Here is a 21,507-nt window from a genome sequence, read left to right on the forward strand (position 1 = left end):
TTACCTGTTCCTCTACCACGATTTACAGCCGTTCTTTTACTCCCCTGCTTTACAATGTCTGGCTCCAGAGGCATTTAATGTCTTGACTGATAACCTGAAGACTGCTTCTTTATCTGAGCTGAAGGCATTATGTAGATCAACACAGAAAGGCTTATTTTGTCTCTGCTTTAATCCTCTGCATTGCTTATCTTTTTTTTTTTTCTTTCTTTCTTTGTAATGGCAAGATGCTGGTGGAAGATAAACTTTCAATGCTACAGTCAGTCAGACGTTCAACCACAGAAACACTGTGGTTGCGTGCGTCTAAGAAGTAAATAGCATGCCAAATTCCAGTATACTCTCTGTGGTGAAGTTGCAAATGTGCGGCTGTAAGGGGTGCTGCCAATAAAACTTGTGCAAAGCCTGGAGATGGCGACGTGATAGTGGCAAGGCCTTACGGTAGCTAACTGCCGTCTTTCACAGTGGTCAGTGATAAAACCAAAGCTGAAGATAGGCTTCATTTGAAAACAGGAACTCTTTCACAGAAATCACATTCAATTGTAATTCCAAGTACTATTGAGGAAGATCTAGCGGCTAAAAAAAAAAGGGTGATTCGTAGAAGGGTTATTTTTCAAGTAAGCGACTGGTTTGCTGATTTGTTTCAGGACTCAAACATAACACACATACACCAAACAAAAACCAAAGTTTTGCTTTCTTTAAACAGTTTCACCTTTCAAATTAGCAGTTAAGAGTATATTTTCATAAGCCTTGTGTTGTGTTTTGAAGTCACTTTTACAGAAATAATTAATCACTCCCTTTTGGGGCTGGGAAATATGATGATATACACATTATAAAAAAAATATTTAACCCATAAAGACCCAAACAGGCAATGGCAACATAACATCATCTACTGATCTAAAATACTGAATGATGTCTTAGCCACTAAACACACATACATGAAATAATTGGTGTAACCTGCAGTTTGTCATCTTTTCATGATCATCAGATATGGCCCATTTAGACATTCAGAACGTGCGACAAAGTGAACATGGAAACACTGTCATCTTCTACAACATTGATTCACCAGTAAAACCCATGCAGTTTGATGAATGGCAGTGGATGGAGACACTTGTTTTTAAATTGACTTATTGATATCTTTGCTGAAAAAGTCACCTTTTCATCAGTTTTCTCTGTTTTTGTTATAATAATCCTCAACTTTAAACTGAACATCTACATGATCAGTAAATTAAATACTGGAAAATACATGACTTTGACAGAAAAAATGCAAAATTCCGAGAACAATACTATGATTAATGGTAATAAATCACATATGAAAGGTTACATATGGAGAAACATTAATTTGGGAAGTGCCACAAAAGTAGCTCTGGGTCTTTATGGGTTAACCCTATAATGCCAAATGTATCATATTTGATACATAAGTTTTGAAGCCCTCTACATGATCAGTGTGATATTTTTTGTCTTGAAAATCCTGATGTATACAATTAGATACATGCAATAGATGGATAATCCACCAGTGGGGAGGAATTCACTCACCGGAGGCCTTTTCAGTGATATTACAAGGTTGTCAGGAGGTAGAACTTGGCCAATTTTGAAAAGGAATTACCAATTTGTTAGACATGTTTGTGTTATATTATGTTTTTGTTTGTTCAAAAACAATAATATTTGAGCAATGAGACCCGAAGTATCAAATATGATACAAAATTCAAAATCATACATGGAAATTGATATTTGAAAAACTTTTTTTCGGTTGTTCAGAAGGACCAATAAAGGCTCCAGTTTCAAAGAACTGGAATTTTCTGTCAGTGATTTAATGGTTCAGGTTTTACAGGGTTAATTGGACCAAATTAAACATTGATATATTGACATTGTTATTGTAATGTCACAATACATACACATAGTACCTTTTTACTTTTGGCCACAACTGTCTAATGCAGATGGAGCGTTGTAAAGTCTTCTCCATCACATCCTTAAGATTCTCAACAGGGTTCAGGTCTGAACTCTGTGGTGGCTAATCCATGTGTGAAACTGGCATCTCATGTTCCCTGAACCACTCCTTCAATTTCAATTTGAGACTATCTGGTGAATACTGGCCTTGTCCTGTCTTTATGCACTCCATCAAACTGACGGCTTTTGAAGAAATAAGAAGCCACTCACAGTGTCAGTTAGGGTTAAAGATCTTGTTGAAGGTGAAACATATTAATCACCCACTGGAGAAATTATCCAGCGGACAGGTCTCATCTATTTGTTTACTTCAGCGGTTCTCAAACTTTTTACTGTGGAGTACCCCCTGAAATATACTTTTTTAGCCAAGTACCCCAAACTCTCCCTTAAGCATTTTTGATTGAAAAAAATTAGGCAAAATTAGTTCCTGTGCCAAAGGTGTCTGTTTATATTTTCAAAACTTTGTAAACAAACATATATTAAACTGTAATATATATAAAATAACATGTTTTGAGGTAAATTTTTTGTGCAAAATATCAACTGAAAATTGCCCTCTTTCAGTGATATGAACAATTTATTAAATGGTCATTAATTAATAAATGAACCTTTCATCAACAAAAAATACTTACTTAGTTACTCAAATAAACTCATTTTTAATAATATAAAATAGAAATGTTCTTAAAATGTTACCAAAGCTTAAACAAGATGATTGACAATAAAACAATTAAATGAATGTATTTATTATGTTTTATATTTCAGCATTAATTCTTATTATTTATTTTGTATTCTGTACATGATGACTTATTTAACGTATTTTTCAAAAAAAATTTCAAGTACCCCCTGGGCTTCTTCCAGGTACCCCTGGGGGTACGTGTACCCCACTTTGGGGAACCCTGGTTTAGTTCAGTTCAGTTCAGATGAGGGACTTTTGTTTGGCCATGCAGTTCATATCATATGACAATAATAACGTCTATCATATTATTGTATTCTCCTCTATTTCCATATCCCTGTGTCATAAATCACACTTCTTTAGATGCCATTTTGCCTTCTTCCATACAATCCAGATGCTACACTGCAAAATCTAAATGTTACCAAGTGTATTTTTCTCATTTCTAGTCAAAATATCTCGTCACACTTAAAAGAAGACATAATCGCCTAAAGAGTAACTTGTAAGTGAGACATAAGAACTTATTTTCAGACAATAGATCTTGAAAATCTTATTTCAAGAAATCTTACCAAGAAGATTTTCACTTGTTCCATTGGCAGATTTTTTTGTTTGAATTAAGCCAAAAAAAAAAAAAAAAAAAAATCTTGAATTAAGCAAAAAAATCTGCCAATGGAACAAGTGAAAATCTTCTTGGCAAGATTTCTTGAAATAAGATTTTCAAGATCTGTTGTCTGAAAATAAGTTCATATATCTCACTTACAAGTTACTCTTTAGGCGATTATGTCTTCTTTTAAGTGTGATGAGATATTTGACTAGAAATGAGAAAAATACACTTGGTAAGATTTAGATTTTTGCAGTGTATGGTAGGAATATTGTATAAAGGCAACACAAACCAAAACAGAGGAAGTAAAACGTTACACAAAACAGTTGCAAAAACGAATTAATTGCATAAAAGTTCCAAATAGCCACATGTTATGAAGTATAGTGTAATTACAGAACATTTACTGTACTGTAACATGTACTACGAGAACATTTTATCCACTTTGTCCACCCTGTCTTGCTTTCTAAAACGGATGGAATGTTTTTGTTAGTTTTTTGTCATTTAACTTTTTATTGGTTTTATCATATTTGCAGTCATTTACAAAAAGAAACAAGCAAAGTAAAAAAAACTAAACAAAAGGAAAACAAAAAACAAAACAAGCAACAACTTAAAAAGGCAGCCGCTTATTACACATGTATACACACACATACAGATATGTGAATAAACACAAACATACACATACTGTCCACCAGCCCCCCTCCTGTACCCTGATGGAATGTTTTTAATCATAAAAACATTCAGGATAGAATGTGGAAGGAGGCCTGATGCAGAACCAGGTGACCCATTTTAGCTGCGTTAAGCCCAAAAATATGGAAAGGGTTCATTCAGGCAGGTGGGGTAGGCATTTCGCCAAAGTGAGGAAGGATACGCAAAACATGCACCGGGTTCTAAATTCCCATTTGGTCCAAGCATGGGCCAGAGTGTTTTAGGTCCACTTCAGTCAGCCCCACTCCTCTCCAGCAGGTATACGCCCTGGCCTTCTGCGTGTAAGAGGGGAGAAACCACAGGGCCCCACAGACATGCTACATCAACAGGCCCTCTGTTCATCTACTCTACCCAGAACACTGGGCTCTGTCATGGAGCTCCGACACCTGGCTGCGGATGGACGCAACATCAGAGGCTGGGCGGTGGCAGCGCTGGTCGCCACACCTGAATAAACCCCCCTGGCCCACATCAAATGGCACGACTGGCCTGTATGAAAACCTGAGAGCAAGAGAGCTGAAAGAGTTGACCGAGAAAGCGGCCAAGTGAGTTGCAGAAGGCAACAGGATTGGCTGTACAAACAAGGCCGCTCAGGTGCTGCTGCAGACTACTGTTTTCATTAACAGGAGTGAGGAAGAAACTGAACCCTGTAGGGCAAGGGGAGGAGGAGGAGGAGCAGGATGTGGAGACACACATATATAGAAGACGATAGCATATTTATACAGGTGCCTGTAATAGGCTACTGGAGAACGAGGGAGACACACCTCAGAGAGACAGGGAAGCATCTATACCAGGTCTGGGAATCCTCCAAGTAGAGATTGGGTTGGGCCTTACTTTGATTTCTGCAGAAAAGGAGCTGCCAGGATTTGGATGAGCAAAACCATGAAATCTGCGATCTCAAACAAAGTCACAAACTAATCCTGAATGACATGTACTCAGAGGAGCAGGATCTGCACAGGTTGTAAAAACAAGCACAAAAAAAAAAAAAAAAAAAGGCGAAGAAAAATGCAGTCGTTATTTTGATGCTATCTACACAGTATGGGTTGACAGGCTGTTTCTATTACATTTTTTTGTGTTTTAAAGGAGTGATATTTTGCTTTTTTAAATGGAATTATGCATTTTAAAACATTTCCCCGTGGTCTGCATAAACTGTAAATGCTATGCTTGGGTCTGAATTCTTCATTAATTCAACTCCACAGGTCCATCTTCAACGCTATTTTTGAGAAATGACCAGAAAGGTTGTTTTGTGTGCTGGCCCTTTAAATGCAAATGCCCCACCCCCTCCACATTGTTGGCTGTGCTTTCTGTCCTGTTCAGCCACTTGCATTCATTAATACAACCAACAACTGAACATTTTAGGTAACTGCCTTGAATTTTGGACATATTTTCAGTATGGACTACAACCGCTATTGCTGACAAACTATTATGGCATACTCGGAGAAATGTTCGTCAGAAGTCTTGACCTTATTCGGGCAAATGTCGTGACGTAACTAGTTATAAAAGGTAACAATTTAAGAAGGAATTGAAACAGGTTGTAGAAATTCACTCGATTTTTGCCGGAATGAATATAAAAATAGCTCTGCAGCACCTGGAGGGTTCAAATTCAAACTTTGCCAAGTGTTAGGGCCAAATACACAAATAAATGTACCAAAGACTAAAAAAAATGGGTTTAGCAAAGCATGACCCCTTTAAGTCAAATTTTCTCACTCTTTTGTCAAACTAGTAATTGTACTTATATTCATAAAACTAAAGTAACTTTTTCAGTGAGACTTGTACATGCTCTATTTGATGCCTGTACCACTGACAAATATCTAAGTTTCATCTAATTTTTAGCCCAAAAATTAAAAAAAAAAAAAAACTTTGAAAATAATGCTTGCTGGCGTCCTCATTAGTAATTAGTGTGATCTTCTTTAAAGATAACTTACTTCCTCTAGTGATTTTTTTCAACAATTACTGCAGAGGAATAACATTTCCAAATCATCTGGAGTTTATCATCCACTTGTTCATGGCTGTGTTTGTACAGAATTAAATATCCCCAAGCTACTTGCTTTGACTTTCATTAACAAGGACCTAATGGCTCAATATTATGTAATTATTCTGGTTCACTACTTTAATTTGTATATTTAACCTCAATGTTACAATGCTAATCCATGAGGACAAACCTTATTAGATAAATACATACCACATAATGGAACAAATTAATTGCACAGGAACAATTAAATCATAAAGACAGCAAACTAAAAACCTCTTAAATTATCTTTGATAATGCCCTGCATGTGTGTGTAATTGTTAACAGGGCTGAGATCTAATCAAAACAAACACTTTTGCAGTTTTTTTTTTCTTTTTGTTCCAAAACAAAAGAGCAGCCATGACATCACGGTGCTCCTCATCGAGTCCTGCTAAGAAAACAACAACTTCCTGAGTAATCGCTGATCTTTCTTTTAATTCTTTTGTTTCTTATGTGTGTACTTTTAATCCATAAAGACCCAAACAGCCACCGGTGACCAAAAGCATCTACTGATGTAACATTGATCCACTAATCCAATCAATACATGTAAATAATTGGTGTAAAATGCAGTTTGTCATCTTTTCATGGTCATCAGATATGACCCATTTGGACGTTCAGAGGCTCCGTAGTGAATGTGGAAATACCGTCATCTTCTACAACAGTGATTCACCAGTAAAACCATGGAGTTGGACCAGTGACAGTGGATGGAGACACCTGGTTTATGTTCAATTAATGATATATTTTGCTGAAGGAGTCTTTTTTTTTCCAGTTTTCTCTGTTTTTGATATAATAACCCTCAACTTTAATCTGAGCTTTAATGAACATCTATATGATTAATTAATTTAATATAGGAAAAGACCTGATTTTCACTGAAAATACACAAAATAAAGAAGATAATATTACAATAAATGGTGATGAATTACTTAAGAAATGTAAAATTCTGAGAAAAATCTATTTGGGAACTGCCACAAATGTAGCACTGGGTCTTTATGAGTTCATTGGGTTTGATGGTTTAGATACAGCAGCTGTACAGCAGTTCATTCCAAATATCCGACGTTTGATTGACTCATTAGGACAAGGTGAAGGATTGGAAGTGAGTGTAATAAGAGAAAAAAAGGGAGAGGCTTTTTGAAAAAGTCAATTTTTCCTCAGTTTTCTCTGTTTCTGAAAAAATAGCCCTCAATTTTACTCTGAGTTTTCATGAACATCTACATGATCAACAGATTAAATATAGGAAAATACCAGATTTTTACCGAAAAAATGCAAAATACAGCGAATTTAAAATGAATGGTAATAAATCATTTAGGGAAGGTTTAAAAGACAGAAAATTTAATTTGGGAAATGCCACCAAAGTAGCTCAGGGTCTTTACAGGTTAATTGGACATTACATCGTAGTGGAGGCTCAGACACTGACGCTAACACCAAAGAAACATGAAGCCTCATCGCCTCGAGAGACACAACAGATTTTTACATATCTTAAAAAACACAGACATGCTCCATGCACAGACATGCAAACACACAGCATGTCTCTGCTGTAGACGTAAATCTTTTTAAATGACTGATTATTTTTATTGGCCTGTGAGGCAGCGCTGGAGGGATCGGATTCAAGGCGAGCATTTTAACCCTTTAAGAGTCTATATCAGAGAAAGGAAAAACATCACCAGACCATGAATACCATCTTTTATGCACAGATTAGATTACACAGCGACACAATTACCAGTACTGATCTCCAGGCTGTTACACCATGTCGCCTTGTTTATTTTTGGATTGCATGCTTCTCCGCTTGCTCTGCTACATGGGTATCTGCTAATGCTGATTTAGGATAAAACCCTGATACGCCACACCACAACACACCAGGATACTTCCCAAAACCAGCATACCATGACAGGCTCACTTCAATCTACCAGTGAGTGCACTTCAGGCTGATTTCACAGGAGCTATTAGACTAAAAATGGCACTCAAATCATTTCCATCCACTGCACCCAAACCAGGCAATAATCTGGACACAGCCATTAGAGCAGGGGTGTCAAACTCATTTTAGTTCAGGGGCCAAATACAGCCTTATATGATATAAAGTGGGTCGGACCAGTAAAATAATGCAAATAATAGGATAAGAACTTAGAAATAACATCAACTCCAAAGTTTTCTCTATGTTTTTGAGTGAAAAAAGTAAAATTCTGTGATTAAAATGTTTACATCTACGAACCGTACTTGAACATAGCATGAACAAATATGAACAACCTGAAAATTCTTAAGAAAAATAAGTGTAATTTTAACAATATTACACCTTAGTTTATCATTTATACATATGCATCACAACCTACAGATCACAGTGGATCTACAAATACACAAATCATTTGATAATAGGCAGAATATTGTTAAAATACGACATACTTCTCTTAAGACATTTCCAGTTGTTCATATTTTTTTTGTGAAAAGCCAATCTGTAAATGTAAACATTTAGGTGTAATTTTACTTTTTTGACACTAAAACAAAAAGAAAAAAAAATGCTTTTTTAAATTATTTATAGGTTATTATAATAGTATTTTAGTGGTCTGACCCACTTTAGATTGAACATCCTTGATTGTTAATATCTTCAGTGTAATTTTTACATTTCACAAATTCATCCAAAGGGCCGGACTGGACCCTTTGGTGGGCCAGATTTGGTCCCAGGGCCGCATGTTTGACACCTGTGCATTAGAGAGAGTATCTTTATATTTGGTCTGGGCTGTTTTATTTATGTTGTACTTGCTTGCTGAGTCTTTGGCTTTTCCAACCTGCGGTGGGAGGTCATAAAGTACATTGTTCTCAGAGTCAATGACAGTCCTCCACCATAAAACCCTCCCAGAACCACCAACACCACTGAAGCTGAGTAAACACTGTCACCCATTATAACAGCAACAAGAGGGCCTTCATTAATGCGGGATAGCCAGTGTCAAACCCCACTCAACATACTCTTTAATTAAGCGAAAATGCCTTTTACTGGCCTGGGTGTGACATATCCAGTACGTTGTAAAAGATGGTTTGCTTATTCCTTTTTTGGCTCTGGTGGGAAAATTTGGTCCAGTAGCCGGTGATGTCTCTGTAGAAGAACTGTAGAAGTATAACACACTTAATAATTGATTATCTCTATAATTAGTAAAGATTAATCCAGTAAATGCCAACATGCAGAAGCTTCTCTCATCCACATGTACCGGTCCTGTTCAAGCCTTAAGAAATATTGGACCGAAATTTTTCATACACTTTCTCAGCTGTTATACATCAAGTTAGAACCAAACCCCTTGACTGCTCTATTTGGTGTAATGGAAGGTGAAGTTAAGCTACCTACAGAAAAACAACGTACTTTATCCTTTGCTGCCCTTCTAGCTCGATGAGCAATCCTGCTTAGATGGAGGGATGCCCCCCCCCCCCCCCCCCCCCCCCCCCCCCCCCCCCCACTCATGCACAGTGGTTAGAAGACATTATGTCCTGCTTAAAACTGGAGAAAATTAGATATTCATTCCAGCAATCAAATAGGAAATTCCAGAAAGTGTGGGGTCCCTTCCTAAAAACATTCCAGACCCTGTAAACGCTTGATTTTTAAGTGCAGTTTAATAATGCTGCTTACTCCATAATTACTCCTAGTGTAGGTTTTTGTCATGATAGTGACCCCTTATTATTATTTCTAGTGCATTGGCAATGAGTGAGGAGGGATTATTTTATGTAGTTTGTTGTTTGCTCTGCTTTGCTTTTTTGTTTTGTTTTGTTTTGTTTTGTTTTTCTATGGTGCTAGCTGCGTTTCATTTACACCTATGCTTACTTAAGATTTCTTTAATGACCATACAGCACTGCACTTGTATTATACTGAGAAAACTTCAATAAAAAGATGTTGATTAAAAAAAAAAAAAAAAAAAAGATTAATCCAGTAAGAAACTTGACTTAAAGCAAATCTGAAGGAAGTTGAATCTAAGATAAGATGAATAAAATCAAATTAATCTAGAATATAATTCACCTGTTATTTAAATAGTATGTATAAAACCTCAGATCTATGAAAACATGTGCATATTGTCCATTTTATGTATGTAACGCCGGAAGGAGGCCTTGGGGAAGACCTAGAACACGTTGGAGAGACTATGTTTCTCGGCTGGCCTGAGAACACCTCAGGGTCCCCCCGGAAGAGCTGGAGGAGGTGTCTGGGGAGAGGGAAGTCTGGGCATCCCTGCTTAGACTGTTGCCCCCGCGACCCGGCCCCAGATAATCGGTGGATAATGGATGGATGGATGGATATAATGCAGAAGAAACAATTACATTTTACATTTACTTAAATCGAAAGGTGACCACACCCTCTCCATCAGGGCCCCTTGACTTTGGAACGGCCTGCCCAAGGAGATAAGGCTTGTGGAATCAGTAACATCTTTTAAATCACTTCTTACAACACATTTTTATAGTCTTGCCTTCATGTGATATCTTTTTTTAATGTTGAATATTTGCATTTACCCTGTTTAGGTTATTCATTTAGATTGACACACATGATGTTGTTTTATTTCATTCCTTCATTTTTGCATTGATTTGACAGCATCATGTTCCATTATTTCTGCCCTCTCTACTTTGATACACTCCAATTTATCCGGAGTGTCATGTTTTGGCGTTTGCTGTACATATCTCTTTTATTGTGTTGTTTTCTGTTTTAGTGTCTTTGCTTGCATCTTGTATTCTGATGTTGTGCCCTTCTGCTTTGTCTGTCAAAGCACTGTGTAAACTCAGTTTTTAAAGGTGCTATAAGTTGTTATTATTATTATTGTTGTTATTATCATTATTATTATTATTATTATTATTATTATTATTATTATTATTATTATTTATTAATTTATTTCTTTTATATATAGTACAGAATGACAGGGCTGTATTTTATAAGGTCAGCCAAACTCTGACAAACTGTTAATAGGTGCATAAACATATTTAATGTCAACTTTGAATTTTCTCAGTGGAAAATGTAAACAGAATGTCAAATTTTGTGACAAAAAAAGTGTTTTTTTGTGTTTTTTCTAAAAATAATAAATATGCATAAGGAAATGAAAATGCCATCTTCAAGTAAATTGTGACTTAGGCTACGTTCAGACTGCAGGCAAATGTGGCCCAAATCTGATTTTTTTTTTTTTTGCCCATATGTGAGCTGTATCAGATCTGTTGAAGACAGTTTGGTGGTGGCAGGTTTAAAAAAGAACAAAAAAAGAAGACAGTCTGAATAGCACAAATCCAATTTTTTCAAATCTGACCCAAGCCAATTTCATATGTGGTCCTAAATCTGATACGTATCCGATATTTTGCAATATGACTTCAGTCTAAACGGACAGGTCACATTTATCCAACCTTTACGTCATTGAAATGCGACAAACGTCGCAATTCTGCATCCCAGGTGTGTTACATCCGTAAACACAGTGTGTGCCTGTGTGGTCACGTATTACATCAGGATCTCTTTTGCTCATGCAGGTCACTTCAGGGTCACATTTAGTTCGTACTCAAAACTGATAGAAGTTGCATTTAATGTGTAGTATGAACAAGCACACAAAAAATCAGATTTCACCAAAAAATTCGATTTGTGCATTAAGACCTGTAGTCTGAACGTAGCCGTAGTGAACGTTTAACTCATAGTGTCCTCTCACACATTATGACAAACTGTAGTTCAACATGCGGAGTGATAGTGAGGCAAAATGATCCTTCTGTCTCAACCATGAAAGAACAAATAACATTAATTTTAGATGTAAAACAGCATCATGATTTGCACTTCTACTTTGTTTATGAGAGTCATGTGTAATGTAGCCTACAGAGCCAACTGCTGACAACACCATGCAGCCTAGTTTATTTGCTCCAAGAGATTTAAGGAAACACTTGTAATCCTCATTTTCATTTTTGCGAGTTTTCAAAAAATTTGTTTAAAATTCGTGACACATTATATGAAACCATACTTACTGATAATCACATGACATAGTTTGATTCAACTGCATGTAAAGAGTGGAGACTGTGCTAAAGTTTACATGTTTTGACACAAGGACTTGACATTCTCCCTCAACTAAATCCCAACATGAGCCTTTTTTTTTTTTTTTTTTTTTTTTTTTTTTTAATTACGTCTTTATCTGGAATGAACAGGTAAATTCGCCAGCAGACTGACATTGGTAAAAAAGAGACAAATGTCACTCCACATTTGGTTTTGAGTCCAGAAGATGCACTTCACCAGCCCATAAGGCAAATGAGTCCTAAAAATGAAAAGCCTCGAATCATGGAACAAAGTTGGTTTGTCCTTGTAGTGACCATTCTCCTTCAATATCTTAAATTTTACAACAATTGCACTCAGGTGACCACAATGGATATACATTATCCTCCAACAGTTGATATGGCTTGCCCAGAATGAACATAGCCAGATGGGGTTCATATACTCACTTAAAGAACACTCTCTGTGAACCCTTATTGCAGTGTAGTATATCTAGGCGAACATTCCAATTTCACTTTTGACCTTACTGTTGCACCAACTTAACTGTACTATTTATATTGGTCATATTTTGGCCAAGTGAGAGCAATTAAACTATTTCTAATACCTTCAAGAGAGCAAAGGTAAAGTGGAGGGCAGTAACCACATAAAAAGCCCAGAGTCTATAATGAGATTAACTGCTGAATCCTTACATGTACACTTCTAATGTCCAGAGAATATGAATCAGTGTGTGTGGCTGTTTTACTGCAGCCTAAGACTTTTTTTTTTCCATCTATTTTATGCTTTAGAAATTGGCATAAAGTCAAGAAACTGGGGTACAATTTGTTCCTTTCTCCCTCAGTTTCTTTCTCTATCTTTTCATAAAGTAGCAGCAGCAGGGCAGCTATTCTCACTGCAGGGCAGGAGGCCACGGATCTTAACCCATCCGTTTGGCCGTGCACAAATGTATGTGCATGTGTATCTTGTGCATGTGCCCGAGCTGGGGCCCTCGCCTTGTCTAATTTGTCATTCTAATACTTGGCAGCAAAGCCAGGAATATAAAGAGGATTTATTGGCTTTTTTCACATTAGATTCACTGCTAAATCTTGCATGAAGCCTCATAAAATATCTCCTTGGTCAGCATTTGAGATCAACATTGAGGAGGAGGGGGACATGGCTTGGTGAAGCTTTCATATAACAAACATTTGTCAAAGTGACAATATTGAAGGTTTAGAAAGGTTTCTGTGACAAAAACCTTGAATGTATTTTAGATTAATCCTCTTGGCTGAACACCATATGTTTGAAATGCACCTCCATGCCATCAATATTCGAGTACAGTGCACAAGACAGGCATACAGAGGCCACATAGACAAAAAGTCAATTTGTTCAGAGTTCTGCACAAAAGACGCCAGTTGCTCTGCAGAGAGAGGCCCCTACTTGAAGGGGCCAAGCCGTGATGCATGTGTCTCTGCCTGCAATCCTCCTGTGGCGCTGCAGTGGGTGTTCATTGTTTATCTCCGGCTAGCTTGTAAGCGGGGAACTAATTAAGCCCTGCCTGCAGGTGGCCCATGCAGGCTTTTACAGATCTGAGAGGAGATGAGAAGGAGGAGGACGAGTGAACCACACCCAACAGGAGGAAGGGGGAAACTGCTGCAGGTCATAAGATGACAAACAGATCTTGTTTAGTACTACACAGAGTCAAGAAGCAGAAATTCTTTGGTATAGGGATGAATAAGGGGTGAAGTAAAGAGGAAAAAAAGAGACTAAAGAGAGTAAGAAGAGAGAGAAAGATAGGACACAACCATAGCAATCTGTTAAACAAGGGCTTCCTCTGTTTGGTGCCGATGAATTGGACTTGGACAGATTTATCCATTCTTCAAGAGGGCAAAGATCAATCTGCTTTAGGGTGGATTTGGGATCAGTACCCCCACTGGAGTTTGTTATGATTTAATTCAACAATTAACAAGTAAGTCTCAGAAATGAATATGCACCGTGGGTCATATCAAACCACTAAGCCACTAGGTTCTCACGCATTCTAATAGCAAAACGCAATCAGTGGAAATTTGTGTTTGTCTGAATCATATGAAATGAGTAAACGAACAGTGAAGGAACTGTTCTCGCTACAAAGGAAAATGTTCGCTGGAATGTATGTTTTTTGTTTTTCTTTTTGAGATCTTATTCATTATTATCACTTTTATTCATTCAAAGCAATCACATAAGTTGGATTTAAACAAATAATTAATATTTTTTCCACTCAGGGGAGAAAACGTCTACTGGTGTGTGTTCACTGTGGTGTGTGTTTATGTTTTGGGTTCAGAGGAGCACCAGACATGATTGCGTGCGGACACTACCCTGCACTACTGCCTCTTTAGGAGCACAGAGACGTCACAGCCAGCTGTATTAATGACTCAAACATGCACACTCTTGCACTTTTTTGTTGAGGAGGGGGGCGGGGCCTGGATGCACTGATCTGAGTAATGATAAAAGCTTGTTTTGGGATTGAAAAAGAAAGAACTAGATTCAGTATGTGCGTATGCAAGCTGCACCAGGCAGTGTGGGTGGAACTGGTAGCTTGTCTGCAGAAATCCAGATAAGGATGCCAAATGACAGTGCTGTCCTTAGTAGCGTGACACTAGGGGCAAAACAAACCAGCTGTTATGGGAGTGCCCAGCATGGTCCAAATCTAAGCTTGGCTGTTACAGCTGACTTATGGGCACAGCAGCTCTGCAATGGATACAAATAGACAGTGTGTGTGTCTGCAGCTGGACGACTCGCCCTCACACACTCAGGCTTTAATGCCCAGTGGTCTCACACCCTCATGTACAGTCAGAAAAAATTATTAGACCACCCCTTGTTTTCTTCAATCTCTTGTACATTTTAATGCCTGGTACAACTGAAGGTACATTTGTTCGGACAAATATAATGATAACAACAAAAATAGCTCATAAGAGTTTAATTTAACTCTATAACACCGAATGTATCATATTTGATACATGAGTTTTGAAACCCTCTACATGATCAGTGTGATGCTTTTTTTCTTGAAAAATCCAATGTATACAATTAGATACATGCAGTACACGGATAATCCACCAGGGGGGAGGAATTTGTTCACCAGAGGCCTTTCCAGGGACACTACAAGATTGTCATTAATGAGGAAGGAGGCAGAACTTTGCCAATTTTGAAAAGGAATTATCAATTTGTTAGACATGTTTGTGTTATATTATGTTTTTGTTTGTTCAAAAATAATATTTGAGCATTGAGACCCGATGTATCAAATATGATACAAAACTGAAACTCATACATGGAAATTGATATTTTTAAAAAAAATGTTTTTGGTTGTTCAGAAGGACTAATAAAGGCTCCAGTTTCAAAGAACTGGAATTTTCTGTCAGTGATTTAATGGTTCAGCTTTTACAGGGTTAAGAGCTGATATCTATCCATTTTCTATGGTTTTCTTGATAATAACCAAAATCACTTCAGTTCTGACATCAATAGCTATGGCATTGTACTGCCAAAAACAGTGCTTTTAGGCATTCCATGTTTTCTTTTCTGTCTGTTTTTGTCACATGATACACACAGGAGTTAGTACTTGATTGCATAACCATTACTTTGATGACTTTTGATGGTCTACACATGCAAAAAGCATCATGACAAATTATTTACAACACATTTTCCAACAATTGAATTACACATGATGAATTATGCTTGATAGATTACAGTGTGTATTATTTAGAAAAGAATGTGATTTTACAAAGAAGGAGATTATTAGGTGAACTGTTGAACAGACATACTTTATATCAGCTATGAAAGCTTTTACTGTTACAGTGTAAGACCTTTCACTTAGTTGCTAAAACTAATAAAAGTGCGGAGCTAAGCCATCTAAACAACAAGGCTTGGGCTGCTGTATGGCATAGTGTAATCTATACATCGTACATACTGTAACAGGGTATCGCCATCTTCTGTTTGGAGGGAATGGAAGCTGAATGATCAGGCATGATGTGTGACATTTAACCCACAAAGACCCAGTGGCAGTTCCATATTTAACATTTCTTAAGCGATTTATCACCATTTATTGTAATATTCTCTTTATTTAGCATTTTTTTCAGCGAAAATCAGGTATTTTCCTACATTTAATTTACAAATCATACAGACGTTTATTAAAACTCAGATTAAAGTTAAGGGTTATTATATTAAAAACAAAAAAAACTGAAGAAAAAGTTATTTTTTCAGTAAAATCTATCATTAACTGAACATAAAACAAGTTTGTCCATCCACTGTCATTGATCCAACTTCATGGGTTTTACTGGTGAATCAATGTTGTAGAAGATGATGGTGTTTCCACGTTCACTAAGGGCCTCTGCACATCCAAATATGGTCATATCTGATGACCATGAAAAGATGACAAACTGAATTTTACAAAAATTATTTACATGTATTGATTGGATTAGTTGATCAACAGGTATTAAACAGTTTAGATCAGTAGATGCTTTTGGTCGCCGTTGGAAGTTTGGGTCTTTATGGGTTTGTGTGAATGTTGAGTACCTCTGAATGAGCATTTTAGGAGTGTGTTTAAGAGTTGTCTGTGAAGTGCAATAATGTATCTGTAATACAATGACAAAACTGATATTTAAATAAATGAAAAAGGTGCACAGGAAGCACAAGAAGAAGCCTAATTCTTTAAAACAAGTACACTATATGACATATTCATTTTGCATGAGACTGGTCAGTATATTCTTATGTCACTGTAGAGTCAAGTATCTGTTCTGTACGCCTATGAGAATAAACATTTGAAGTATAAAAGATGAGGGCTGACATATAAAAAAAAAAACAGCCCATAAAATAAAATAGAAGACACATTTTTCCAGGAGTGGTACAGTAAATAAATGTTCGATGAATAATAGGAATTGGAGAAGTCACGTTTTCTATTACAGCCAAAGAGGAAATTTTCCACACTATTGTTATGACCAGCAGAAAATATTACGGTGGAGAATAAGAACAAAAGGTCAAAGGTTAAGAATATATTATGAATACTGGCACTTTTCTGATTTCAAAAGCCTTGAGAAGCAATCTGCTGTTCATAACCCATTTCACTGTTTGTTTTGTTAATGATTTTACTTAAATTTTACTGAATAATGATTCTGTGGATGTACAAGTTTTATCTGCCTTTATGATTATGTTATTGCTCTGTGTAGAACATTCTCTTTTCCGGTTTAACTTGTAACTTATAATACAATCTCTCCCACACAAACACACATACATATTCATATATTGCCCATGTGTACCAAGTATTTTCTCTTTTACAGACATTGGCATATGTCCCATCTCTACCATAAATCTCACAGTCAAGTCGATGAGTGTTTTATAAAGAACCAAAAACTGATCAACATATCAAATACTAATTATTCATATGCTTTAATACATGAAATCATACAATATTTCAGTGGAAAATATGCAAAACTGAAAAATAAATTAGCTGTAAAAGCTATAAAGCATTTTGTGGAACTCACTGCTTATTTCATTAACCCATAAAGACCCAGTGTTACTTTCATGGAAGTTGCCAGATGAATTTTTCTCTGAATTTAACCTTTCTTAAGTGATTTATCACCAATTATTATCATATTAACTTCTGTATTTTGCATTTTTTCAGTGAAATTATGTATTTTCTATATTTAATTCACTTACCATATATGTTCATAAAAGCTCAAATTAAAGTTGACAGTTATTATACCAGAAACAAACGAAACTGAAGAAAAAGTGACTTTTTCAGCAAAGATATCATTAACTAAACATACAAACAAGTGTCTCCATCCACTGTCAGTGATCCAATTCCATGGGTTTTACTGGTGAATCGATGTTGTAGAAGATTACGGTGTTTCCATGCTAACTGCGGAGCCTCTGAATGTCCAAATGGATCATATCCCATGACCATGAAAAGATGACAAACTGTATTTTACACCAATTATTTACATGTATTGATAGGATTAATGGATCAGCAGGTATGAAACAGTTTAGATCAGTAGATGGTTTTGGTCAGTGATGGATGTTTGGGTGTTTATGGGTTAAAATAAGAGTAAGTTCACTTTAGCCTACAGTTACATAACATACTCTGTTGCCCATAAATTTTGTTTTGAGACACATTCCTTTTTATTCCTATTTATACGCATCAGTAATCACCTTTGATCATTACACTTTATCTATCAAGAATACATCAGATGGTCAAATTCATTTCACGAGAAGAGCTAAAAATATTTTATTTCACAGTGTAATAATAGATTTTTCAATGAGTGACAGATTTTCAAAACATTTCAGCTCAAAGCCCAAAAGATAAATGGTACTGTCACCTCAGGACCCAAATTTACCAAATTACTTTATGAACTGTTATAATGTCTATGTTTTTAGTCACTCTTTCATGACCAAAACAACACTGAGTTAAATGCACTTTCCTTAAATACACAGACAAAAAGATTAAAAAAAATAAATAAATCTAAAAAAAAATAGTATTTATTAATTTGCAACACTGACTAACCTTTCAGTTTTCAAGGCAGCATCCCTGGAAGTATCTTTTTTTTTATAACATTTCCATCTTATTACATCATTTCCTTCTACATAATTTTCATCTTGCTATGTATTTATCGACTTTTACGTCAATCTTATTTAGATAAATTAATTTACGTATCATATTATTCTCGTGTAATTTACTTTGACAGTTGGTGGCCCAGCTCTTCGAGTCTAACTTTGAGAAAAACATGTACAATGAAAGAGGGTTCACATCACATAAACAGGGATGTAACACTATAACAGTTAAGACCGAGGCTTAAAAAGATTCAACTTGTCACCAAACAATACCTGAGCTGCATTTCCAGGACTGCATGAGCCGCCACGTGGGGTATTAACAGGTTACTCTGACTGTGACGGACGCCTAGAATATATACTCAAACTGTATCTATTATTTATGGGGGGAAACAAACACACAGACAACATCAACTTAATCGCCATCCTGTGTGGCACTCAAGCTTTATTAGACACTAGAATCTATTCAACCCACTAAAACCTTTCCATTTAGTCCTATCTCATTACCTGTATGTAAAAACCTGATCTGGAAGATACGATGTGACAGCACATGATCCCAGGGGAAAAGGCACATTGGTAATCTCCCACCAGTGGGATAAAGCCAGACAATGGTTGTTGACATGTTGTCAGTGTACAACCGTCCCACTTTGCTTATGTGAGCACTTGTATTTACTGCTGTTAGTGCAAAGTTATGACAACACAACGTGAAAAGAATAGGCTCTTAATACTGGTGAGAACAGCGGAGTCAGGAGAGAAATGCTGGGAAATAGTTATGAACTGCAATAAAAGATGACCAAACTTAGAGAGCATTAAAGTACATATTCATGTCATTAGTCACTTTTCCATTGGACATCTGCGCAAAACTTTAGCGATATTTACTAAATGTCGAAAAGACAGAAGTGCGTAATATCGTTTTTGCCATTAAATCACAAATGCAATGATTTGTTTATTTATTATCGCGAGATGACATGAGAAGTCATTCCAAAAACATGGCGACAAACGTAAAGATGGTGTTGATTTACAGATATATTCATTATTATTAAATATTGCCCCTCTATCTTGTACTAAATTAAAAAATGATTGGGTTTCCTGGTGTGTCCACACATACCGCGACATGCTTCTTGTTCTTCGCTTGTTGTAATGTCCGTCAAAATCAGTTTTTTTAATTCACCTCACTCTAGTTGCGAAAAAAGGTCTTTCCATTGCAGTTTTGCGTGATATACCATTTGCGCTATGTCCGAAAAACCACCTCTTGCCAGCGCAAAAACTTTTAATTGAAAAATGAGACTTTTGGCGAAATTGTCATTTTTCCATTACGTAAATTTTTATGTGCAAGTTATATTTGCGCAATTTGAGGGTCAATGGAAAAGTGACTATAGTTGTGTTATGTTTGGGATCCCATTCAAAGACAGTTGTGTATGTAGGATGGTAGAAAGAAGCAACACCTTCAATACACGCTCACAATCCACACAACAACCAGCAGCAGTCAGTTCTCCATCTTATGGGGGCATGTGGTGACAAGCCATTTGGTACCGTAATGTCCTACAACCCTTTGAGAGGGATTTCTTTGACATTTCCCTCAAGACTAAAGGGATAATCCTCTTTTATAACTCTTTGTACCTGATATGGCCTTGGTGCTCGAGAGTCTCTTTAACCCTCAAGAGAGTTCAACAAAACAACTTCATTTAGAGAGCAGCTAGAGGGGCTCTCTGGTCTGACAAAAGGCCTTTAGGTACCATGATGAGTAGGGAAATCAGTATTATGTATCAGAGAATAGAGGTCAGTACAGGGTGATGGATGAGACAGAGATGAGAGCGCCAAAGCAAAACAGAGGGGGGGAACTTCTCTGGGACTTACTGGGTCTTGTTTGTCACCACAGGAAGCGGGATGTCTTCACTCATGTAGTCCAGCTCATCTGTTAGGCTGTTGGCTCGGGAGATGTCGATGGACAAGCTGTTGTCATGGTTTTTCTTTACTGCAAAGAACACGGAGAAATTTACTCATGCTTAAGTGTCAACAGAGAACAACTCTTCTCAGTGAGTTGAATGTAATAATATCATTCTGCACGTGTAAAATGTAGTTCTGAAAGGAGGAGCCATGTTGAGCTAATTCCCCCCAATAAATCCACTCACCAAAACCCACTACTTATATCGAGCGTGTGCAGCTTCAAAACAACAAAGTTCTTATGTTACCTTGAAAACGATACGTTAGATATAGTTTAAAATTTCAAAACTACTGTTTTGTGTTGATGAAATATTGGTGCAGAAACATATACGGTAATTTGAGAATGAGTAAAATAAAAGCAGACACAAAGAAACGGAAAGATACCTGGGGAGGCAGGGCAGCTCAGAGTGAAAGACGACCAAGAGTGATGAGGAGGGCCTGATGTCATGCAAAAGTAATGAAAACAGGAGAAAGAAGAGAATAAAGAAAGATGGAAAAAGACAGAATGGAGAAACATAAAAATAAACACATTATAAAAATAACTGCTGGAAAGAAGTGATATAATTTGAAGGTTTTCAACTCAAGGCATTACAGTGCATGAATGCAGCAACAATCAAATATATTTAATGTTTGTTTGATAGAACAGAATAAAATAGAACAGAACAGAATAGAACAGAGAAAACAGAATAGAATAGAATAGAATAGAATAGAATAGAATAGAATAGAATCTTTATTGTCATTGTAACAAGTACAATGAAACTAAAAGTGCCATCCGATCTGTGCATCATATAAAACCTACTTTAAAAACACAAATAGGTCTACAAATAAAAGCAGGTTAAATAAATAAATAAATAAGCAGAAGCCCATCACTCACATATTCACATACATTGTTATTGCTGTGATCCCTTTGGAACATATTGCTGTATGGTCTGTGTGACATCATCAGAACTGTTGCCAAACTGTTGACAGTTCAAAATATGACCATAATAAGGAAATGCAAAGGTACAGGAGGCAGAGTACTGGTGCAGCTACAAACAACAGATCTTGACCTGCAGTAAGACTTTCAGCAGGGTTTGACATGTCTCTCCTTCAAACCATCAGGCTTTCACTGTGATGAAGAATGGAGAGGCAAA

General features: G+C 36.6%; 1 protein-coding gene across 3 annotated transcripts in view; it reads right to left on the bottom strand.

Annotated features, from left to right (window-relative positions):
* Nucleotides 1-21,507, bottom strand: part of kcnq1.2 (potassium voltage-gated channel, KQT-like subfamily, member 1.2) — a 274,383-nt gene that overhangs the window by 191,031 nt on the left and 61,845 nt on the right. For 2 of the 3 annotated variants that reach the window (XM_030136300.1, XM_030136299.1), the window contains 2 exons: nucleotides 20,759-20,812; nucleotides 20,288-20,405 (listed from right to left, as the gene is read on the bottom strand). In XM_030136300.1, coding sequence (XP_029992160.1) covers nucleotides 20,288-20,405; nucleotides 20,759-20,812 — 172 coding nt within the window. The remainder of the gene's footprint in view (nucleotides 1-20,287; nucleotides 20,406-20,758; nucleotides 20,813-21,507) is intronic. The other variant, XM_030136301.1, reaches the window with a different exon arrangement.

This window comes from Sphaeramia orbicularis, chromosome 6, assembly GCF_902148855.1.
Source record: "Sphaeramia orbicularis chromosome 6, fSphaOr1.1, whole genome shotgun sequence".
Classification (NCBI taxonomy): domain Eukaryota; kingdom Metazoa; phylum Chordata; class Actinopteri; order Kurtiformes; family Apogonidae; genus Sphaeramia; species Sphaeramia orbicularis.